Source organism: Mya arenaria, chromosome 8 (assembly GCF_026914265.1).
Source record: "Mya arenaria isolate MELC-2E11 chromosome 8, ASM2691426v1".
NCBI lineage: Eukaryota > Metazoa > Mollusca > Bivalvia > Myida > Myidae > Mya > Mya arenaria.
The window spans coordinates 40,920,209-40,941,269 of NC_069129.1; the positions used below are offsets into that span (position 1 = coordinate 40,920,209).

At 35.4% G+C, this 21,061-nt stretch overlaps 2 protein-coding genes across 2 annotated transcripts in view; one reads left to right on the forward strand and one right to left on the reverse strand.

Moving 5' to 3' along the window:
• The first annotated feature begins 1 nt into the window (after nt 1).
• LOC128242482 (uncharacterized) lies at nt 2–3,152 on the forward strand. The gene is made up of 2 exons (XM_052959641.1): nt 2–209; nt 1,052–3,152. Exons 1-2 carry the CDS (start codon nt 2–4, stop codon nt 1,873–1,875), a joined length of 1,032 nt encoding a protein of 343 aa, XP_052815601.1. The 3' UTR covers nt 1,876–3,152.
• A 6,321-nt stretch (nt 3,153–9,473) lies between these two features.
• LOC128242480 (guanine nucleotide-binding protein G(o) subunit alpha) overlaps nt 9,474–21,061 on the reverse strand; it is a 41,169-nt gene continuing 29,581 nt past the window's right edge. The window contains exons 6-8 of the mRNA XM_052959638.1: nt 18,310–18,439; nt 16,647–16,800; nt 9,474–14,133 (exon numbers count right to left, since the gene is read on the reverse strand). Of these exons, the coding sequence (XP_052815598.1) occupies nt 13,946–14,133; nt 16,647–16,800; nt 18,310–18,439 (472 nt within the window). The 3' untranslated portion in view covers nt 9,474–13,945. The remainder of the gene's footprint in view (nt 14,134–16,646; nt 16,801–18,309; nt 18,440–21,061) is intronic.

Here is a 21,061-nt window from a genome sequence, read left to right on the forward strand (position 1 = left end):
CATGAGGTCAGAGCTGAATTCTAGGAAGTTATCAATGAATCAGCGGTACATGGCGGCGCGGAGAGTCCACATGGAGCTACCGAAGATTCTGGACGAGATTGAGAAGATGGCTAGCCGGATGAAGGACCGGAAGTACCGGTTCCATAGGGATCCGGACATAGGGCGGCTGCTTGAATCGAATACTCCTCCTGGGACAGTTGACATAGAGGGTGAGTGTCTTAGGTAAAATATATCATACTCCTTAATACTTTTTCATAGATCCGTACACGGGCCGAGTTATAAACACTTGACATGGCAGGGATGACGACGCACCCCGAATGCCTTCATGAAAGCTTTTGACGACGCGAAAGCAATTTTTAAATCTTAAAAACAGCTATGGGGTATGTATTTATTTTAAAATTAAATAAACACATTGTTCATTTGACACTATACCCACCATTACATTTTTATTCCCCCTTCCTCATTTCAAAGAAAGGTATATATCAAAAGTTATTGATTTTTATGAGGGCTCGTCATTATTCGTACTTTAATAACTTTATTTTTGTCGTTTTAAGATGGTTTCGGGACAGGAAAGTCATGATCAATAACGATTTCTTTTTACACCTAAACTGAGCAAAATGTTTCAGATGCAATAATCTTTCAGGCGTCGGGTGCCATATTATACATGTATTTAGATTCCATACCCTATACTTATATACAGGTACATGTCCAGTTACTGTTGTGTTTGAAACAGAGAAAGTCACTTTTTCTTAACTGATACATCTCTATAAACCACCGCAAAACATATGATAAATGCTTACCATGTGGTTCTCTGCTCAAATACTAATGACGTCAAGACGTTCTTTTGAAATACAATTTGGTATATTTTTCTTAAAGAAGATTACTTTTGATTAACATATTCATAATATATATGTTCATCATCGCCTTTTTGTTTCTTCCTAATACCAGTTATCCCTGAAACATACAGGACAGTATTTAAATAATATATCGTAATCAATTAAAACCCCTAGAAGAGTTGTACCATTAAGTTTGGTTTTGTTTTCCTTCCCAGACCATGTTCCTGACCTTGCTACTGTGACATGGAAGAAAAGGGCAAACATCTACGTCAGAACGTCACTTGACCGGAACATCTGCTTCATAACCGGTTCCACAATGCTCTCGCCTGGTCTCCTTCTCCTGACAGACCGCTACAACAACAGTGTCAAACTGGTTGACGTAACCACCCGCACCGTCACGTCTCGACTCCAGCTGCCAGACAGGCCTTGGGGCGTCTGCGCGATCCCCGACGAACAGGCCGCCGTCACTCTCCCTGAAAAGTCAATGATCCAGCTATTTTCTTCAAAGGGAGGCCAGTTTTCGTATGGAAAGCAAATTAAGGTTTCCTGTGATTGCCATGGTATTGTGTTTATCAACAATAAATTATATGTCTCATACATTACCAACCCGCGTATTGAAGTAATGACACTAGATGGTCAGATAGTTACTACATTTAAAAGTAGAATTTGGAAACAACTTTTCCGAGAACCATATTACCTGACAGTGTCAGCTTCTACACCGCCGACCCTATACGTGTCCGACAATGGTTCCAACAGCGTCCTCCAGCTTTCCATGGACGGGAAGGTCTTGCGGGAATACCGGGACAAGCAGCTCCGTAGTCCCATGTCCGTGGTGGAGGTTTGGCCTGGCCATCTGCTCGTTTGTGGTGAGTTTAGCCTAAACGTGATGCTGCTGACGGAGGGAGACGGCAAGATGACGGAAATACTGCGAAAAAATGATGGACTGTCCAAGCCCTACTCAGTGGCCTTCTGTCCGCACACACGTTGTTTACTTGTAGGGATGGGCAGTTATGACTCACTTAAGGTCTTTAAAGCGTAGTTATATTGTTTCTCCTGATCCAATCTTTTTCGGGGGACATTTCCATGTATAAGTGTGAATTTGCATTTAAATATTTGTTGATACATCCAGTCATCATCGAAAGTTATGTGAAACAGTAATTGAGAGAATGGCAGCGTGTGATACTGTATCTTACCTTTTAGCAAGCAGAAAACGTACATTTTTACGAGTGGCGACTTCGTGAAATATAACTTATAGTGCTCACTCAGTGAAATATATCGCATCTTACACTAAAACAAACAATTCCATTTTTTATGTTTTTGTCGAATGATAATCATCACTTTGTATATGTCAAATACTTTAAAGTAATAATTAAACGAAATGTTTAATTTAATTCTTCTAATTAGTTGCCAAAAGGTACCTAATTATTGTGTTGTTTGTGTGTGCCTTTTCCATGTATATTTTGTTGTTCAAATTGTTGTTTTGTTACTTATAAATATCAATTCATCTACCAGAATGCTTCGAGAAGTTTAAAGAAAACTTTGAATGTGAAGAATAAGTAAGTAAATTGTTTATTATAGTGATATGTGTGTACATAGCATAGTAACATTTCATAATGAATAGTTTTACATTTACACCATATAAGTCACATTTAGTTAAAACTAAAAATATATATTTAGTAAAGTTTAGAACAAGAAATAATCGACTACCAATTGAAGTAGGAAGCTGATATATGATAGAAAATGTGGGCTTTGTGATAAAAACAGTATTGGTGATGAATTCCATTATGTACTAGAAGGTAGCTATTTAACAAAATATAGACTGAATAAAATTTATTGAGGTAAAATTATACCAATATCCTAATGTTTTGAAATGTAAAGAAATTATGAAAATCGATCTCAAAGATAATAAAAAAACGCAAATAAATTTAGTTTAAAAATACAAGACTCTGTTCTCCTTCATAATTAAATGTTTATTTGCTTGAACAGATATTATTAGTTTCAATAACTTAAAACGTATTAATAGTTAGAAAAATCTGAAAAAATATCTGTATTATTATGTTCAATATGTTTGTAATGCCTCAGTATGTTGTATTGTATTTCATATGCATGCTCATTTTGTCATGTATTAATGACACGAGTAAAGTTTAATAAACTTGAAACTTGGAGAAAGATCACCGAACGTATAATCAACTAGATATGGCAGTTGATTAATAATTATTGTGTTAAATCATGTCGAAATATAGCTAGTACAAGTATGCCGTAAAAGTTTCTCTATCTGCTTTTCGGAGCCGAACTTGTATTATAAAAGTTATTAAAACTGAACTATATAGTTATGTGTTGTATATAGTATATAACAAAATAGCAAATATCACCATTGGACATAATCATTGGAACAATGAAATAGCGTTGTTGTTCTCCGTGACGTTATTCTGGGTGATGTTGATCTTACACTAGCGTGTCTGGGGAAGCTTATCCGGCTACTCGCCACAACCCACCACCACCCTCCCCACCCTCTCCCTCCAATATTGGCCAAGTTGTTATGTTAATATAACAAAAAATAAATGTCTATATTAGACAAGAATGCACTACTTATGGCTTATAAGTCAGTCAAAATGTTCCAAGTCAGACGTAATCCCTGATACCACGTTCGGAGCCTAATTTATTCAGTTTCAAATTGAGCTTGGTTCCCTCTAACGTCCATGCTTTACACTTTTTTTGGTAAAAAAAGGTTTAATATAATTATTCTTCAACATTCTTTTGTTCAAATAGTCATGTTGGTTTGGTAAGGGCACGTGTTATACTAAAACATTTGATTTGGCTGTCCAGTTATCGCAGTGTTAGCGCACTCGATTCTCACCAAGGCGAGGATGGGTTAGGTTTTTGGACTTATAGGCGTATGTTTGGATTATGGTCCCAAGCCGGACAAGTAGGTTTCACAGGTACCCTTGTTTCCCCAAAGAGACAATACCACACTCTTGTGCAACATCCTTCCAACGAGAGACATTATTATAAGTTGATATAACTTTCTTTACTATCATTGTAAAACAAGAGCTGCACAGTAAGTGACGAATGCACCCGAAATGCTATACAATTCAACAATCGTAACAACTCGGCCATCTTCGGCAAGCTTCGAGATGGACCTCGTAAATAGTAGTAAGGATATACGAAAATGTGATGAGGCCGCAGGCGATTAACATCATTTTGAATTTGCGAAAAGAAGGCCCATTGTACTGTAATACACAACAAGGAAGTGGATTGTGTTGATAATTTATTACGTATGATTGTTTCAGAGCAACATCAAAGTATGTTCGCATTTGAATATTCAGATGATTTTCCTATAACTGAAGCACACTGTTTTCACCAACAAAATCGTGAGAACGCAGAAAATGTGCATGACAGTCATGCATAATATAGAACATCGGATGTAATGCATGTATGGACACATATGTCAGCATTGTCTTTATCCGAGTAGGATTACTCAACGAAATGTAAGTTTTAAGTCATAGTTTGCTTTTTTCAGCTGTCCTTGCCATTAAAACAACATAACTATACGGATCTGTAAAAAGCATTGCTTGCATTGTGCAGAAATGTGTGTATTGTGGTGGTTGGTCGGGAGTAGGATAGCCACCCAGTTAGATTTATCAGTTGATTGCCACGCACGCCCTTGTTTCAGTATTATATGGTTCGGGCTGCACACTGAACATTAATGGTGTACCCAATTCTGTGAGGGTGGGCTGGGGACGAGGTTGAGATTAGCCACTCATTTAGTTCATTGGGTAAAGTACCATACAAAGTGCGTGAGATCAAAAACCGACTTAGCTAAGTTGGCAGAACTTTACTTGTCTTTCAACAATATTTGTTAACGGCAGATCATACTTAGAGCTCACTTTTCCTCCTATATAGGCGGTGGATAAACCCACACATTGAAAGTTTACGTACACAATATATTTGGCTTAATCAATTAGTCTTTATGTCTTTCAGTAATTTGTTTTCTTTATAAACAAATTCAAAAAAGATGACTTAAAGATAATCAATTAAACATGTTTTTGTTAAAAGTAGCCTAAAACATAACACATTTATTCAGGTTTCTAAAGCTTTTCGGCAATGTATGCCTCACCTTGGGTGATATTCAATAACTTGTTGACTTCACTTGAAAAATGGTCTTAATTGGATCTACGAACGATGTAGCTAATCGGATTGCTCGATATTAATACAGTGAATGGAGTCAATAATGTATGACCATGAGATTGACATAAGTTGCATATTGAATACCACCCCTTGTCACCTTTTTCAATAATCTTTAACAAGAGACATATTTTTTATTAATAATGTATCATTGTTCCAAGCTTCTTGGTCACTTTTCAAACATAATGATTTTTTTTCGGACTCCATAAAATGCATACAAGTATACTTCCAATAACGTGCAGTTTTATTCAGATCAACATGCCCCTTAGCTTTGTTTTAAATATAAGACAAGAAATCCATGAGCCATCTGTACGCAATGCAATGTAATATTGAGTAAGTATATTTAGATTTGGCTCCCATTTTTATTACCATGCCAAGCCCTTCTTAGTGGATTGAATAGCATGGGAAATTTAACAATCTTTCTTATTTTTAACCCCAATGCATGACTCTGATGATTTGCCAATACAAAATTAAACAGTAAATTCACAATAAGAGAACTAAAGCTTAATGCATCAGTCAATTGTAACCACGCCCCCCCCCCCCCCAGGTCCGGGGGAATACCGGGGATAGCCAGGGAAATGGGCGGTGTTTTTGCCTTCCAGGAGACCCCGCAGTGCCGGGTGAATGCGGTGGTTTTGTCTTCGCGCCAAAAATAGCGGGGAATGGGCCTTACCTAGGGTCCCTGGGGTGTGGGGGCATTTGGCGGGATTTTTACCAGCAGTTCGTCCCCGCATGACCGAGATTTTACCCGGGCTTGGCTGAACCGAAAGTCAAAGTCCCCGCTATACCCCGGACCTTAGGGGACGTGGTTACAATTCACTGGTGCATAACTAAGAAGTCAGAGCTGGGAGTAGGATTAAAGGGAGAAGAATCCAAGTCTTAAATGTCATTGGTCCCATGTCAGAGTTATGGCCCATTCTATGCACATTCTTAAATTTGTCTATATATATTGGACAAAATTATAGAATTGTATTGTTGTTTAGAAACTAATAATAAATTTGAAGTGTGCACGCTTATTAACTAGTTTAAGTGTACCAAGTGATATGTTTGGGCGGTTATCCCAGCATTTTCTAATAAGGCTATTTTTGCTACCAGTCTGTGTCTTGTATTTTTGCTTTTTGGTCTCTAGTTCAATTTCTCATTTGCAATGGCCTTGTGCCTCTTTTAATATTTGGCTTGCCCTTTTGTTTTTTTCTTTATATTGTTTGAATGTTCAATTTTCACACAACAATGGTGGATGATGACACTAATGCCATGCCAAAACCTCAACACATTTTATTTAAACGAGAACAAGGGAATCCGGAATAACTCTTATTACATCAATTAAGAAAATAAACACATAACCAATGAAATAAAAAAGAATCTGTAAAATCACAAGTCATATTATTTTTAATTCAATTTGATCTTAATAAGAGGTTTATTCTAAATTGGAAAAAAATCATTTACATTTATTCAAACTTAAGATGCAATCTCATAATGCAATTCAACTTGATAGTACGTGTTTTACTGTAATTACAAAAAAAAGAAAACAAATATTGGTTGCATTAAAGTGACACTCGTATTTAAAATCAATACATACACATTCATAACAATAATAAAATTGGAGTGATAAACCTTAAACTACTTACTAAATAATGCATTTACGGAAAATATTAATTATTGATAACAAGATTGTAACCGTATTTTAATAGCTGAATACGCACAAATATTAAATGACTGGTGAATGCTAAAAGATTAACAGAGATCAACTATCGTCTCATGAGGTAGAAATACCGTGTTTTCTGCACGTTTCTTTCAAATTCAACACGGTATCCTTAATAAGGGCCATTGTTTTCAATATTTATTCATTCTTTTCGGTAAATTAAAACAATTGTATTTATTGTGGTATTACTTATTTGAGAGTAAGAGTGCATCTTTAATTATGCTAAACAAGTCAACAAAAATGGTAAGGTTGTTTGCAAGTCAACTAACATTTTAGCTAATGCCAAATTATTTAAACTAGACTGTTGCGAAACACTGTCGAGTCTGTTTCCTTAGTAGAAACCAGTACCGACGTTCTTTTTCTGAGGCAATCAGAAAGTGCCCTGGCTGTTGGGCTTTGAAGCTACAACCTTGGATTGGAGGCGGACACGTTATCCACTAGACCACTTTCACCTTATTCACATTTCAAAGAGTCAAATTCACAATACATTTTGTATGGCATTTCCAAGGACGTGCTATATCAAAGCATTTTCTGTAGGCTTTAAAATTGAACTGAACACAATTACACGGCTGCGAAACAGTGGCACCTGCTCTTTTAGAAGCTGCATAATAAAGAGCCAATGACAATTTCTAGCTAGAGCAAAAGAACGGACATCGTAATAAAATGTAAGTATGACTCGTTATTTTATCTAAAATCACAATTATGAGGGCTTATTTAGGAAATCGGGAAATGTCCAGTGCCATATAAATATGTTTACACACGTTTTCCGGTTATTTTATAAACATGTTGTTTATTGAGTTATAAGACCGATTCTCCCATCAAATACATGCATGTTTACAAACAAATGTAGAAAATTTTCACCAATTTCCAGCTGAATTTCACTCAAGAAGCTTACATTTAAGATGAAACCAGTATTATCGAGTGCTTTTATTTTGTCGGGAATAAAAATGACCGCCTTATTACCGGAATAAGCATGTTTATACACTTTTTCTGGGTTGAGCTGGAGCCAAAAGTCAGGGAGCTTGAGCCAAAGCGTGGAGACTGAGCCAGTACGCTGTATAACAATGCACTCAATATAATTTAACCTTGAAAGACACGTGTGCTTCTTGATGTGTTCAAAGCCATTCAGCCAGACCACTAGCATGCCACTATATACGTTAGATAGATATATTACATTCACAGAATACTATTGGTGAATATATGTTACTATGTCACTCACAGTCAAAGATTAAATTTGGAAAAGAGGTATGTTTAAGCACGGACATATAAACAATATGTCCGTGGTTTAAGACATCTTATTATAAATAAAGCTAAGAAAGACTTACATATTATAAATCCATGAACAGTCAGATTCAGACTTATTTGTATTTAAAAGGAATTAAATTAAGCATTTTTGTTCTTAATATTTACCCCTGAACACTGGAGATAATAAATTTTACTATCTCAACATCTATCAAATGGAAGTGGACTTAACCTACCCCCTTAAAATAAAAGAAATTTCCATTTAGTTCCTAATTACGGCCCTTTTTACACCATTTTTATTTTTGAAAAAAAAAATATTTGTAGTAAAATGATAACACTTACACACAAATCATTGGTAAAAGTTAGCCCATAATACTATAATTGGTTTGACATATCGCTTTGTTCTTTGAACATCTCCTTGCTCGGCCATGATGGACTATTTTCTATAAACCGGTATTATTTCCGATGTCAACTCTGTTGGATAATGGCCGAGGTGTTTCGATTGACAGTTCACATACTTCGGCCACTATGATCATTGACGTCAAGTGTGGAGGAGTGAAGCAGTAAGAGGTAGGGACATGGATCTTGCACCCGACACGTGTACCGAACACATGTGCAAATTATTCTTAAAATATCTCCGTGCATGACGCACGTTGATTTATAAAAGTGTGGCCTTGACATTGAAGGTAGATACGAAGGTCTTGCATGCAATACATAGTCTTTATGTGCTGAATACAATAACCCTCCCTGCACGACAAAGTTACAACCGGGACACGACCATCTGTATTGTACGTGTATATATGCAACATTCTATAATGATTAAACTCCAAATTTGACCTTGAACTTTGAGGTAGTGTAATGGGTGTTGCATGCGACATTCCGCCTTTGCATTCCATATAAGCGTGTCGATTTATTTTAAAATCTCACTGTGCATGACAAATTAACAGTCCGGATATGATCAACTTTACTGGGTATGCATATAGGCATTATTCCATAATGGTAAACGTGAAAGTGTGGCCTTGGCCTTTGTGGGAGGAATGTGGGTCTTGCACGCGACACGTTGTTTTTATGTACTGACCACATGTGCCCATTAATTTCAAAATCCCTCCCTGTATGCCAATATATGCAGCATTCCATAATGATTAAACTCAAAGTGTGACCATGAACTTAAAGATAGGGTCGTGGTTCTTGCACCAAACATGTGTGCAAGTTATTTTTCGAATCCTTTTTGCCGGACAAGATTACAGGCCGGACACGATCAATTGTGCTGCATATACATATAATCAGCATTCAATAATGATAAGCAAAGGACGTGGGTCTTGCACGCGACACGTCGTCTTTTTGTATTCAACACATGTGCCTAGTAATTCAAAAATCCCTACATGAATGACAAAGTTACAGCCCAGACACGGAAAACCGAACTTACGGACGGACGGGGGTGATTATAATCTATGATTTGGGTTTACAAAGTCCAATGGATAGTGAAATCAATTAAACAAAACACAGTGTTAAAATGCTAAGTTTTTATTTCAAGTTAATGTTAGAGATAGATAGACAATTACATTCACAGACATAATTTGTTTCATATAAACATACACTGTATCAGCTGGTTTATGTGTTGTTAATTGCTGTAGCAACGCCATGCAGCAAAAATAGGTCATTGCTACAGCAATCAATAGAAAACGTCATTTGCGATGACGTCATAATCAGAATGGACAGACAGTGGTGGAATATACAAATGTTACTTCATAAGATAAATTACTCAATATAATAGTTACACCTAAATATTCACGTTTGAAACATTAACATAAAAGCATTTTACAAACTGTTGCCAAGAGCCCAAGCGCCATTTATGACATAATGTAGCGAAAAATTATATAACGAACACACGGTCAAATATCGTCACTAAAGACATCTAGTAGCATCTACATCATGTAGTGTGACACTCGTGAACGACTTCCAAGAATGACACTTATAAAAGTGCTAGCATAAAAAGCAAGTTTTCACGTAAGTCTGTATAAATATACAACATGTCAATGATAATATAAATCAAAACATCAAATGTTACATGCAATGTTCTTTGTATTCCCTACTTGATTACTTTCTAGCAAAGCGGAAACATAGACACATTATTGTTGTTATTTTTTTCTTGAAGTTACTGGGACGAATTTATAAATGCATTTAAACTAAAATATATCAGATCTGCTGGACAAGATTCGTTAGGCCTAAGTACCACACTAAAGTCAAAGATAGTTCATTGTCAGATACGTTACGTCTGACATCATTCTTTCGGTAAAGATAGATCGATATAAGATACATTAAGTTAGATATAGGATGACAGTTCCACGACACTATTAAGAGTTTGAAAAGAGACCGCTTGTAATAAACGCAAAATCAGCAAAGCAAACTAGGGCTGCTCTGAAGTAGAATTCAACAAACAGTCTATTTTTCAAACGGCAGTTGCGTCCAACTTTATTAACACTGGCCATAATCCCATAAAAAAATACCATCACAACAAATTAGCCGCTGAATTCTGAAAGCGCTTTTTTAGATTTAAAATACCTTCACAGTGACGAAATGTGTCATTTTAAAAAGTCAGTGATCTTAATAAATCGTATAAGCACACTATGAATAACATTGACATTAATTGGTTTATAAACATTGTTACTTTAACATGAAATAATAATATACTGTTACTTTAAACATGCCGAACTAACGTTATAAAATCATAAATAGAGGAAAACAAACATAACTATGTATTATATAAATAATGTGATTTAAAAATAAACATTGCACGTTGCCACTTTGAGCAGAAGTAAAGCCTTAAATAGACGTGTAAACACAATTTGTAATTATATTTAGTCATAAAAGTGTTGATTTCTTCTATTACAAACGTTTGTTACAAATGAAAAGTGGTTTTGCAAACCTAAATCTTAAATGTCTTAACATATCGGATGTACATTTAAGCTTAAGTAATGTTATCGTCTGAAACCAGGTTAGGATATTTCCCTGTAAGATACGTTACGTCTGATGTCAGATACGCTACTTCGGATATATTAAATGGAATGGATCTCGTGTTTAATGGAAAGATGTTTCAATGTCAGATACGTAATGTCTTATATGATTAAGGTAAATACAGTTCCTTGTCAGATACTTTACGTCTAAAATGAATAAGGTAAACATAGTTTCTTGTCAGATACGCTACGTCTGATACCATTCTGAAGTTAATGATAGTTCCATGTCAGATACGCTTCGTCTGATACACTTTTAGTAAAAGATAGTGTCATGTCAGATACGTTGTGTCTCATACCACACTTAAGGTAAAAAAGTTCAATGTCAGATGCGTTACGGCTGATACCATACTGAAGTTAAAAATAGCTCCATGTCAGATACGCTTCGTCTGATACACTTATAGTAAAAGATAGTGTCATGTCAGATACGTCTTATCGGCGCTTATGTTGTATTTCGATGTCTGGTGACCTAATATAATGTTGACGTCATTTGCAAGGGTAGTGCATGCTGGTTACTAATATCAAACGTACATTAGCGAAACTACAGATAAAGTTATGGAAGTTTATATTTTGGTTCTTTATTTTAACTTAAATCGGATGTGGAATGGTCCATTTTGCAATATTTCAATCCCAAAGATGTGTGTTTGTAGGTTATTTTTCGGTATAGTGTTTACATATTCTTTCTTTTCAAGTCAAACTCTTTGAAATGATACCAAAATTATATGGGGTCATCAGAAATCCAAAACTCACTTTTTTGTACATCGAAGACCTTAAATTTTAAAATAAGGGAATTTAATCAATAATGTTAAAACAAGACAAAAAATATATGCGTGAACGTCTTTTAAAGACTTGCTATAAAAGGAAAGATATATGAAAAAAAACATGAAAGATAACAAATTAAGCAAAAGTAAAAATTAATTCAATATACTAGTACCTTACACAAGAAAATTATTCGTCTTATTCCAATTCCAAATGTTATGAAAAACTTTGACATTAAAATGAAGATAAACAACGAAAGATCTATAATTTACCATTATATTTTTTGACCGAGTATAAACCTTACACTAAGATTTTGGTATGCTATAAGCAATGATGTCGACTATGTATTTGCATGAATAATAATTAAAACAAAAACAAAAAATGAAAATAAATTGTATATTTGATTGACATGTGCTAACGGACAATTTCCGTCACACAAATATATTCTAGTAATCTTTCACTCCTTCTATACATGAACACTAGTGTACGATAAACCTTTCTCTCTGGCAAATTATACACAAAAACTACACTTATAACAGTAATAGAATATGAAATATTGATATGGAATGCTTGCATGATATTCTAACACCCAAGACAGATTTGTTAATAAAAGAGACGTAACATGTTTATTTCTGATGGTTAAAGCTACACTCTCCCATATTGGACGTTTTGACAACTTTTTATTTCTTGTCCTGAAACAAGCAATTTTTGCAAGCATCCATGGAAACCAGTTATATAAGACTGCTTACAAAAAAAGATCGCAGATTTTTATAATTAAGTTCAAAACTGATGTTTTATGCATTTTTCTTAAACCGTTAGTAACGCTTTAAGCCATGAAACATTAATTTTCGAACGGAAATATAAAAATCTGCGATCTGATCTTTTGTCAGCAATCTTTTATAATTGGTTTGCAGTTATTTACGTAAAAATTTGCGCTTTCCAAGACAAAAAATAAAAAAAGTTGTAAAAACTGTATATCTGTGAGAATGCAGATTTAAAAACAACACACTATTCAATCAAGGTATGGAAGGACTTATAACCTATACAATTTATATAAAACATATTAGACCAAATCGATTGAGGTATTCACCATTACTACGATGTGTTAAATATAAATTTATTGATTTATTCTTCAAATTCAGTCTGTTTGAAATAGGTCAAGGGCGTGTGTTTTTGTCTGCGTGTTTTAACCGCTCAAGTCTATCTGAATGATTAGAATGCTCATGCGAAACTACAAATGTCCTTTCTAAACATAAACAAAATCCTCAGATCATAAAAACGACAAAGATTATTGAAAGAAGTGTTCCAGATATTCAATATAATGAAAATGTTTTTTTAATAGAACTTATAATGTATACAAGTTCAAATTTCATTTCAAATATTTGCACAGTAACTTAAGAAATTCCGCCAAAGCTCTTCACTCATTCAGTTGATACCGATCAAAATAATAGAAAAATACAAAGACATTAAAACCTTTTACTACACGACAGACTCATCAATTCACATTCAGCACATTTTGATGTCATATACAGGTGGTGCTCAAAATGAATAGCACACCATATTATAATAATAACGATAAATAAATAGACAACAATTTGCGGCACATACGAAGGAAATCCTGTTACTTCATGTTTAAAACCAACCATTATAAGTTATAATCATTATAATAACGTAGCAGTACAACGCCAATGACAAGGGTTTGTCAAAGGGAAGTAACTGCAACTTGGTCAAACATCACAAAAAGATAGTTGGTCACAAAAGCTGGATTTGACACCATCAAATATAAAAAATACAGAATGGATCCATTGAATAAATCCAATACAACAGGACTTTACGTAAAATCCCTTACACAAATGTGGATCGCTACATCAAATTTCCACAAGGCAATGTCAAGAGAGTCATTTAAAAATCTCCTATGAAAATTAGTTGAAACTAGCGCTTTTGTCCAGCTTTCTTGATCCATGTTGAAAGCAGCTGTCTGCTAACATCATAATCACTGTTTCCTTGTCATATATATCTACATTGACATATATATGGAGTTCTTTAAACTGTAGCCTTATCCACATACCACAGTTTTCGATTTTTAGTATAACAGCAAACCGCCTCAATAATGAAATACAGCACGACATAACGCACAGTAGCACACATAATCTGAAAATCCACGCAACCATTCCGACCCAATTTAAGTCCCTCTACAAAGGGGCATAACTCTAGTATAAGCCACATCCACGTAAATTGTTAGCTATGATCACATCTGTGACAGCATCGAAAACAAACTGAATATTGTTGGTATCCGTCGCGCATGTTTGATGGCAATAAATTTCTTTCGTTGAACTTTTGTTCTTCGCTTCAAACTGCGCCTGGATGTAGGCGGCTGCTTCCTCGTACGTGTTTTTGCCTGAAAATTATACGATAAATTTGTACACATGTATTCTAGAAAACTACATAACTATCATGCAAATCATACTGCTGACGAACATACAAAAACATTTGCCTAAAGTGATGCAGTTTAACTTTGAATTTAGGATTCAATTTGTCCAAGAATACTTTCAATGATATTAACTCGTGTATTCGGGGGAAAACTTAAAACGACTCGTGTATTGCGGGAAAAACTTAAAACGACTCGTGTATTGCGGGAAAAACTTAATATGACTATTTGTATTGCGGGAAAACTTAATACGACTCTGTGTATTCCGGGAAAAACTTAATATGACTATTTGTTTTGCGGAAAAACTTAATACGACTCTGTGTATTCTGGGAAAAACTTAATTCGACTCTGTGTATTGCGGGAAAAACTTAATACGACTCTGTGTATTGCGGGATCAACTTAAAACGACTCTGTGTATTGCGGGAAAACTTAATACGACTCTGTGTATTCCGGGAAAAACTTAATTTGACTCTGTGTATTGCGGGAAAAATTTAATACACCTCTGTGTATTGCGGGAAAAACTTAATTCGACTCTGTGTATTGCGAGAAAAACGAAATACGACTCCTGAATTGCGGGAATACTCAATACGACTCTGTGTATTCCGGGAAAAACTTAATACGACTATGTGTATTGCGGGAAAACTTAATACGACTCTGTGTATTCCGGGAAAAAAACTTAATACGACCCGTGTATTGCGGGAAAACTTTCAACCAGTTTATTTCGGGAAACAGACTTCGAAAGCTATCGACCTGAATTGTGTATTCGGATGGAAAATACATTACAATACTTTAGCATGTGTAAACAGGAAACTAAATTTGAATGCTATCGATCTGTGTATTTTGGATAACAGACAGTGCGAAAGATTGACATGTGAACACTTTGAATAATAGAGGCGTTTGCATTTCGGTAAACATTGAATGATAGCGACATATTATGGGAAACATGCATCGAAATCAAAACGGCCTGTGTATTCCGGGAAGCAATCATTGAATTACACCGACCTGTGTGTTTCCGGAAACATGTTTTCGTGTGTATTCAGTGACTATGCTTTCGTGTGTAATGAAAGACTATGTTTTCTTGTGTACTCAGGGACTATGCTTTCCGTGTGTAATCAGGGCCTATGTTTTCGCGTGGGATCAGGGACTACACTCTTTTGTGAGTATTCAGGAACTATGTTATCGTGTGTATTTACAGACTATGTTTTCGTGTGATTTGCGGGACAATTTATTCCACGTGCACTAAGGGACTACACTCTCTTTTGTATTTAGGGACTATGTTTTCGCGTGAAATTAGGGACTACGTTCTCTTGTGAGTTTGCAGGAACTATGTTATCGTTTGTATTCAGGAACTATTTATTTCGTGTGTAATCAGGGCCTATGTTTTCGCGTGGGATCAGGGACTACACTCTTTTGTGAGTATTCAGGAACTATGTTATCGTGTGTATTTACAGACTATGTTTTCGTGTGATTTGCGGGACAATTTATTCCACGTGCACTAAGGGACTACACTCTCTTTTGTATTTAGGGACTATGTTTTCGCGTGAAATTAGGGACTACGTTCTCTTGTGAGTTTGCAGGAACTATGTTATCGTTTGTATTCAGGAACTATTTATTTCGTGTGTAATCAGGGACTATGTTTTCGCGTGTATTAAGGGACTACGCCCTCTCGTGTGTACTTCAGGACTATGATTTCGCGTGTTATCAGGGACTACGCTCTCTTGTGAGTATTCAGGAACTATTGTATCGTGTGTATTCAGAAACTATTTATTTCGTGTGTAATCAGGAACTATGTGTACGTGTGTAATCAGGGATTATGTTTTTGCGTGTGACTACGATCTCTCGTGTGTATTCAGGAACAATGTTTTCGCGTGTATTTAGGAACTATGTCATCGTGTGTATTCAGGAACTATTTATTTCGTGTGTAATCAGGAACTATGTGTTCGTGTGTTATCAGGGACTATGTTTTCACGTGTGACTGCGCTCTCTCGTGTATATTCAGGAACTATGTTTTCGCGTGTATTCGGGAACTATGTTATCGTGTGTATTCAGGAACTAATTATTTCGTGTGTAATCAGGAACTATGTGTTCGTGTGTAATCAGGGACTATATTTTCGCGTGTGACTACGCTCTCTCGTGTGTATTCAGGAACTATGTTTTCGCGTGTATCCAGGAATTATGTTATCGTGTGTATTCAGGAACTATTTATTTCGTGTGTAATCAGGAACTATGCGTTCGTGTGTAATCAGGATCTTTGTTTTCGCGTGTGACTACGCTCTCTCGTGAGTATTAAGGAACTGTGTTGTCGTGTGTTTTCAGGAACTATTTATTTCGTGTGTAATCAGGAACTATGTGTTCGTGTGTAAGATTCGTGTTACCACTTATCTATAAATGCTACCTTATGGTATACAATTGTGAAAAAAAAGAATCGAAAGAAAGGTACATGCCATACGCAACCAGGAATGATTACTTATTAAATCAGGTACCTGTATATTCCGCGAAACAGATGGTGAGGGATGATTTCTTGATCTTTTCCTCAAACAGGTCCTTCTTGTTCAAGAAGAGAATGATCGAGGTGTCGGTGAACCACTTGTTGTTACAAATGGAATCAAACAGCTTCAGACTCTCCTGCATACGGTTCTGAAAACCACAAAAATAACCTCAGATGTGCACCCAGGTACATACAAATACGATGTTCACGCATGTATGTATAAATAGCCCAAGATGGGCACCCAAGAACGTACAAATAACCTAAGATGTGCACGCATGTATGTACAAATAGCCCAAGATGGGCACTCAAGAACGCACAAATAACCTAAGATGTGCACGCATGTATGTACAAATAGCCCAAGATGGGCACCCAAGAACGCACAAATAACCTAATATTTGCACCCAGTTATGAAGCAAATACTAGGATGTGCACGTTAATATACAAAAATAAAATAAATCGCGCATCCTTAAATGTTAAAATAACCTAATACAGTATATGCAACTAAGTATGTCAAAATAACCTAAAATATGCATTATTCATTGTATAAAAAACGATTATGTGCATCCAAGAATGTACAATTTATCTAAGAACATAACATGTGCACCCTTAAATGTAAAAGTTACCTAAGATGTGCACCCAAGTATGTATAGATAACATAAGATGTGCACTCCTGAACGTAAAATTAACCTTAGATGTGCACCAAAGTATGTTAAAATAACATAAGAACACAATATGTGCACATTAGAATGAAAAATTAATATAAGGAGTGCACCAACGTATGTTCAAATAACCTAAGATGTGCACCCACGTATGTTCAAATAGCCTAAGATGTGCACCCACGTATGTTCAAATAACCTAAGATGTACATCCAAGTATGTTCAAATAGCCTAAGTAATACACCCAAGTATGTTCAAATAACCTAAGATGTGCACCCACGTATGCTCAAATAGCCTAAGATGTGCACCCACGTATGTTCAAATAGCCTAAGATGTGCACCCACGTATGTTCAAATAACCTAAGATGTGCACCCACGTATGTTCAAATAACCTAAGATGTGCACCCACGTATGTTCAAATAACCTAAGATGTGCACCCACGTATGTTCAAATAGCCTAAGTAATACACCCAAGTATGTTCAAATAACCTAAGATGTGCACCCAAGTATGTTCAAATAACCTAAGATGTACATCCAAGTATGTTCAAATAGCCTAAGATGTGCACCCAAGTATGTTCAAATAACCTAAGATGTGCACCCAAGTATGTTCAAATAACGTAAGATGTGCACCCAAGTATGTTCAAACACCAATGTATGTACAACTACGACTTTCACGCATGAATGTACGAATAACTAAGATTTACACCAAAGTATGCACAAATTACTTAAAAGATGTGAACTCATGAAAGTGAAAAAAAAAACAAAGACGTGCACTCAAGAACGTTAAATTAACTTTAGATGTGCATCCTAGAATGAGAACAACACCTAAGCATGTTGATATATATAGTTCAATCCATACTGTAAATGTAGGTGTGTGTCATCTTAATCCATGGATGCATATAATGCAAATACAAACTCACTTCTAGTGCAAGATCGCGATACGTTGTGTAATTATTTTAGTAAATTTAAGTTGGTATTTTTGGACTTTGCTCTTATTGTCTTACTGTGGTCTCGTCCTCATGCAGGACCTGATCGTATTCACTCATTGCGACACAAAAGATAATGGCCGTCACGTCCTCAAAACAGTGGATCCACTTCTTCCGTTCTGACCGCTGTCCGCCCACATCGAATAATCTGCGTAACAAGAGTTTCGTGTGAACAATACAATAGCTGGCTTATATCTCTTTTCATCCTAAGACTACAACCTACATTTTTAGCCAATGAAATTACAGATAGGCAATTATTAAGGAGGTGTACTAGGCTTAAGCATTAAGAATTACAACTTTCGTGGGTGTTTAAAGGTCCGGCAACTGCCACTTTTCCGATACTCACTTCGGGCGTCAGATTTAGCTTTGACAATGTGTTGTATTCATGATATTATGTTCTAAGTCAGTTAGATGACCTAAAATAAAATCTTAATGATAAAGAAGGTCTCGTTCGCTACGCTTACTCCGCATATTCTTAATCATTAAGGTTTTACTTCATGTCATTTAATTATTACATATTAAGTATTCTTGTGGGTCATGCCTTCAGACTCCTCAAACATTGTAACGTTTCTGACGACGCGGATTCCGCAACAAAACTCACATATTCTGGAGGTATATTATAGTTAGGTTTCACATATTTGTATGCCAAACTCCACGCAGTGTTGCTTCCCTTAGAGTACAGTAATAACTACCGCCATACAAATCACGTGACAACTAGATACTACGTAAATTATATCTAATTTTAGATATTTTTTGGTATATTAACCTCAATGCACTTTGAATAATTAAAACTTGATAACAGCTATCTAAAATGGAGAGAAGACTTAACATTTTTAAAAAGTTTATATAGATGAAATACAGCTAGACTCGCTCATTGTGGCAGCGATCTATTCTGCTTGTCAGGGGAGATCACTGCGTATGAAGGAGATTGCTTGGATGTCTGGTGACGCCATATTATTCAAGTTTAGTATCATTTAATGACTTTTTTTGAGAACGAATATTTAAGAAATGAATTGCAGTATTTATGTCATTATCGGGGTATAAACGCAGTTGGGATGGTTAAAGTGTGGAGTCCGAATGACACCACGCGGACTTTAAAGCTGCACTCCCACAGATTGGACGTTTTGACAACTTTTTTTATTTTTTGTCTTGGAACGAGCCATTTTTTGCGAACATCCACGGAAACCAGTCATATTAGACTGCTGACAAAAAATTAGTTCACAGATCTTTATATTTAAGTTCAAAACTTAATATTTTATGCATTTTTCTTAAACCGTTAGTAACGGTTTAAGCCATGAAACATTAATTTTTAAACGGAAATATGAAAATCTACGATTTGATTTTTTGTCTGCAATCTTATATCATTAGTTTCTAGATATTTACGCAAAAATTTACCCTTTCCAAGACAAAAAATAAAAAAGTTGTAAAAATGGTAAATTTGTGAGAGTGCAGCTCTTTAAGACAAGGTTACAAGGCATCAGCATTTAACATTATGGCCAATGGAACAACAAAAGACAAGCATATGTGTGGGTCGAATATCTCTTGACAAGCACTGAGGTTCTAGGATAGTGCTTATTGATGAGTGCTAGAAGTGTTACTTAGTTTTAAGACCTTTTCTGTGTTCTTTCAAAACCGACAATAGCGGTAGCAAAATACAAATTGACTGCCTCTGTGCTGCCTTCAAATACGAGCATATAGTTTATTTCATATTTTATTTTAATTATTCTTTGGTAACAAATGCTTAATTCACAGCGTAACTGTACACTGCATCATAACTTAGAAACTCCACATATTATTTGCTATATTCGTTTTTCATTGATGTAGGATTTATCCGCTTAGGAAAAAGATATCCTTATTTATCATATCATGGAGACCGAATGACGCTACTTTAAATATTAAAATGCTTTTCAAAAAATCATGGAAACATTGCTTGTAGTTTGATCAGATTTTTAATTAACTGCGAAATGTAAATTTGCTTATCTAAGACTGTTTTTCCTCAAACAGTTCTCAGTGAAATTGCTTCCTGTAGTAAAATTTAATGCAAATATTGTATCAGAAATCTAATTAAAGCCTTAGGCCAATCAAAAATCAATATTCGATTTTTGTCAATGTTTAACTTGATTAACAAAAGCGAAATTGAAGTGTAATAATTTGATATCAAAGAAAGTGTAATAATTCGCTATCAATGAGAAGTGTAGTAATTGGCTAACGTAGAGAAGTGTAATAACTGGGTATCAATGACTAGTGTAATAATTCACTATCGAAGAGAATTGTTATAAATCACTATCAAAAAGAAGTGTAATAATTAGCTATCAATAAGAATTGTAAAGTGTAATGGTTTGCTATCAATGAGATGTATGTATAGTGGGTTATCAAGGAGAAGTGTTATAATTGCGTGTCAATGAGAAGTGTAATAATTGGCTTTCAAGGAGAAGTGTAATAGTTTGCCATCAATTAGATGTATGTAGAGTGGGTTATCAAGGAGAAGTGTTATAGTTGCGTGTCAATGAGAAGTGTAATAATTGGCTATCAAGGAGAAGTGTAATACATGGCTGTCAATGAGATGTATGTATAGTGGGTTATCAAGGAGAAGTGTAATACATGGCTGTCAATGAGATGTATGTATAGTGGGTTATCAAGGAGAAGTGTAATACATGGCTGTCAATGAGATGTATGTATAGTGGGTTATGAAGGAGAAGTGTAATACATGGCTGTCAATGAGATGTATGTATAGTGGGTTATCAAGGAGAAGTGTAATACATTGCTGTCA

Bases quoted from the DNA above. Each gene is read 5' to 3' on its own strand.
- LOC128242482 (XM_052959641.1), top strand. From the start codon at position 2: ATGAGGTCAGAGCTGAATTCTAGGAAGTTATCAATGAATCAGCGGTAC. The intron at 210-1,051 runs GTGAGTGTCTTA...TTTCCTTCCCAG, and splicing joins TGGGACAGTTGACATAGAGG to ACCATGTTCCTGACCTTGCT.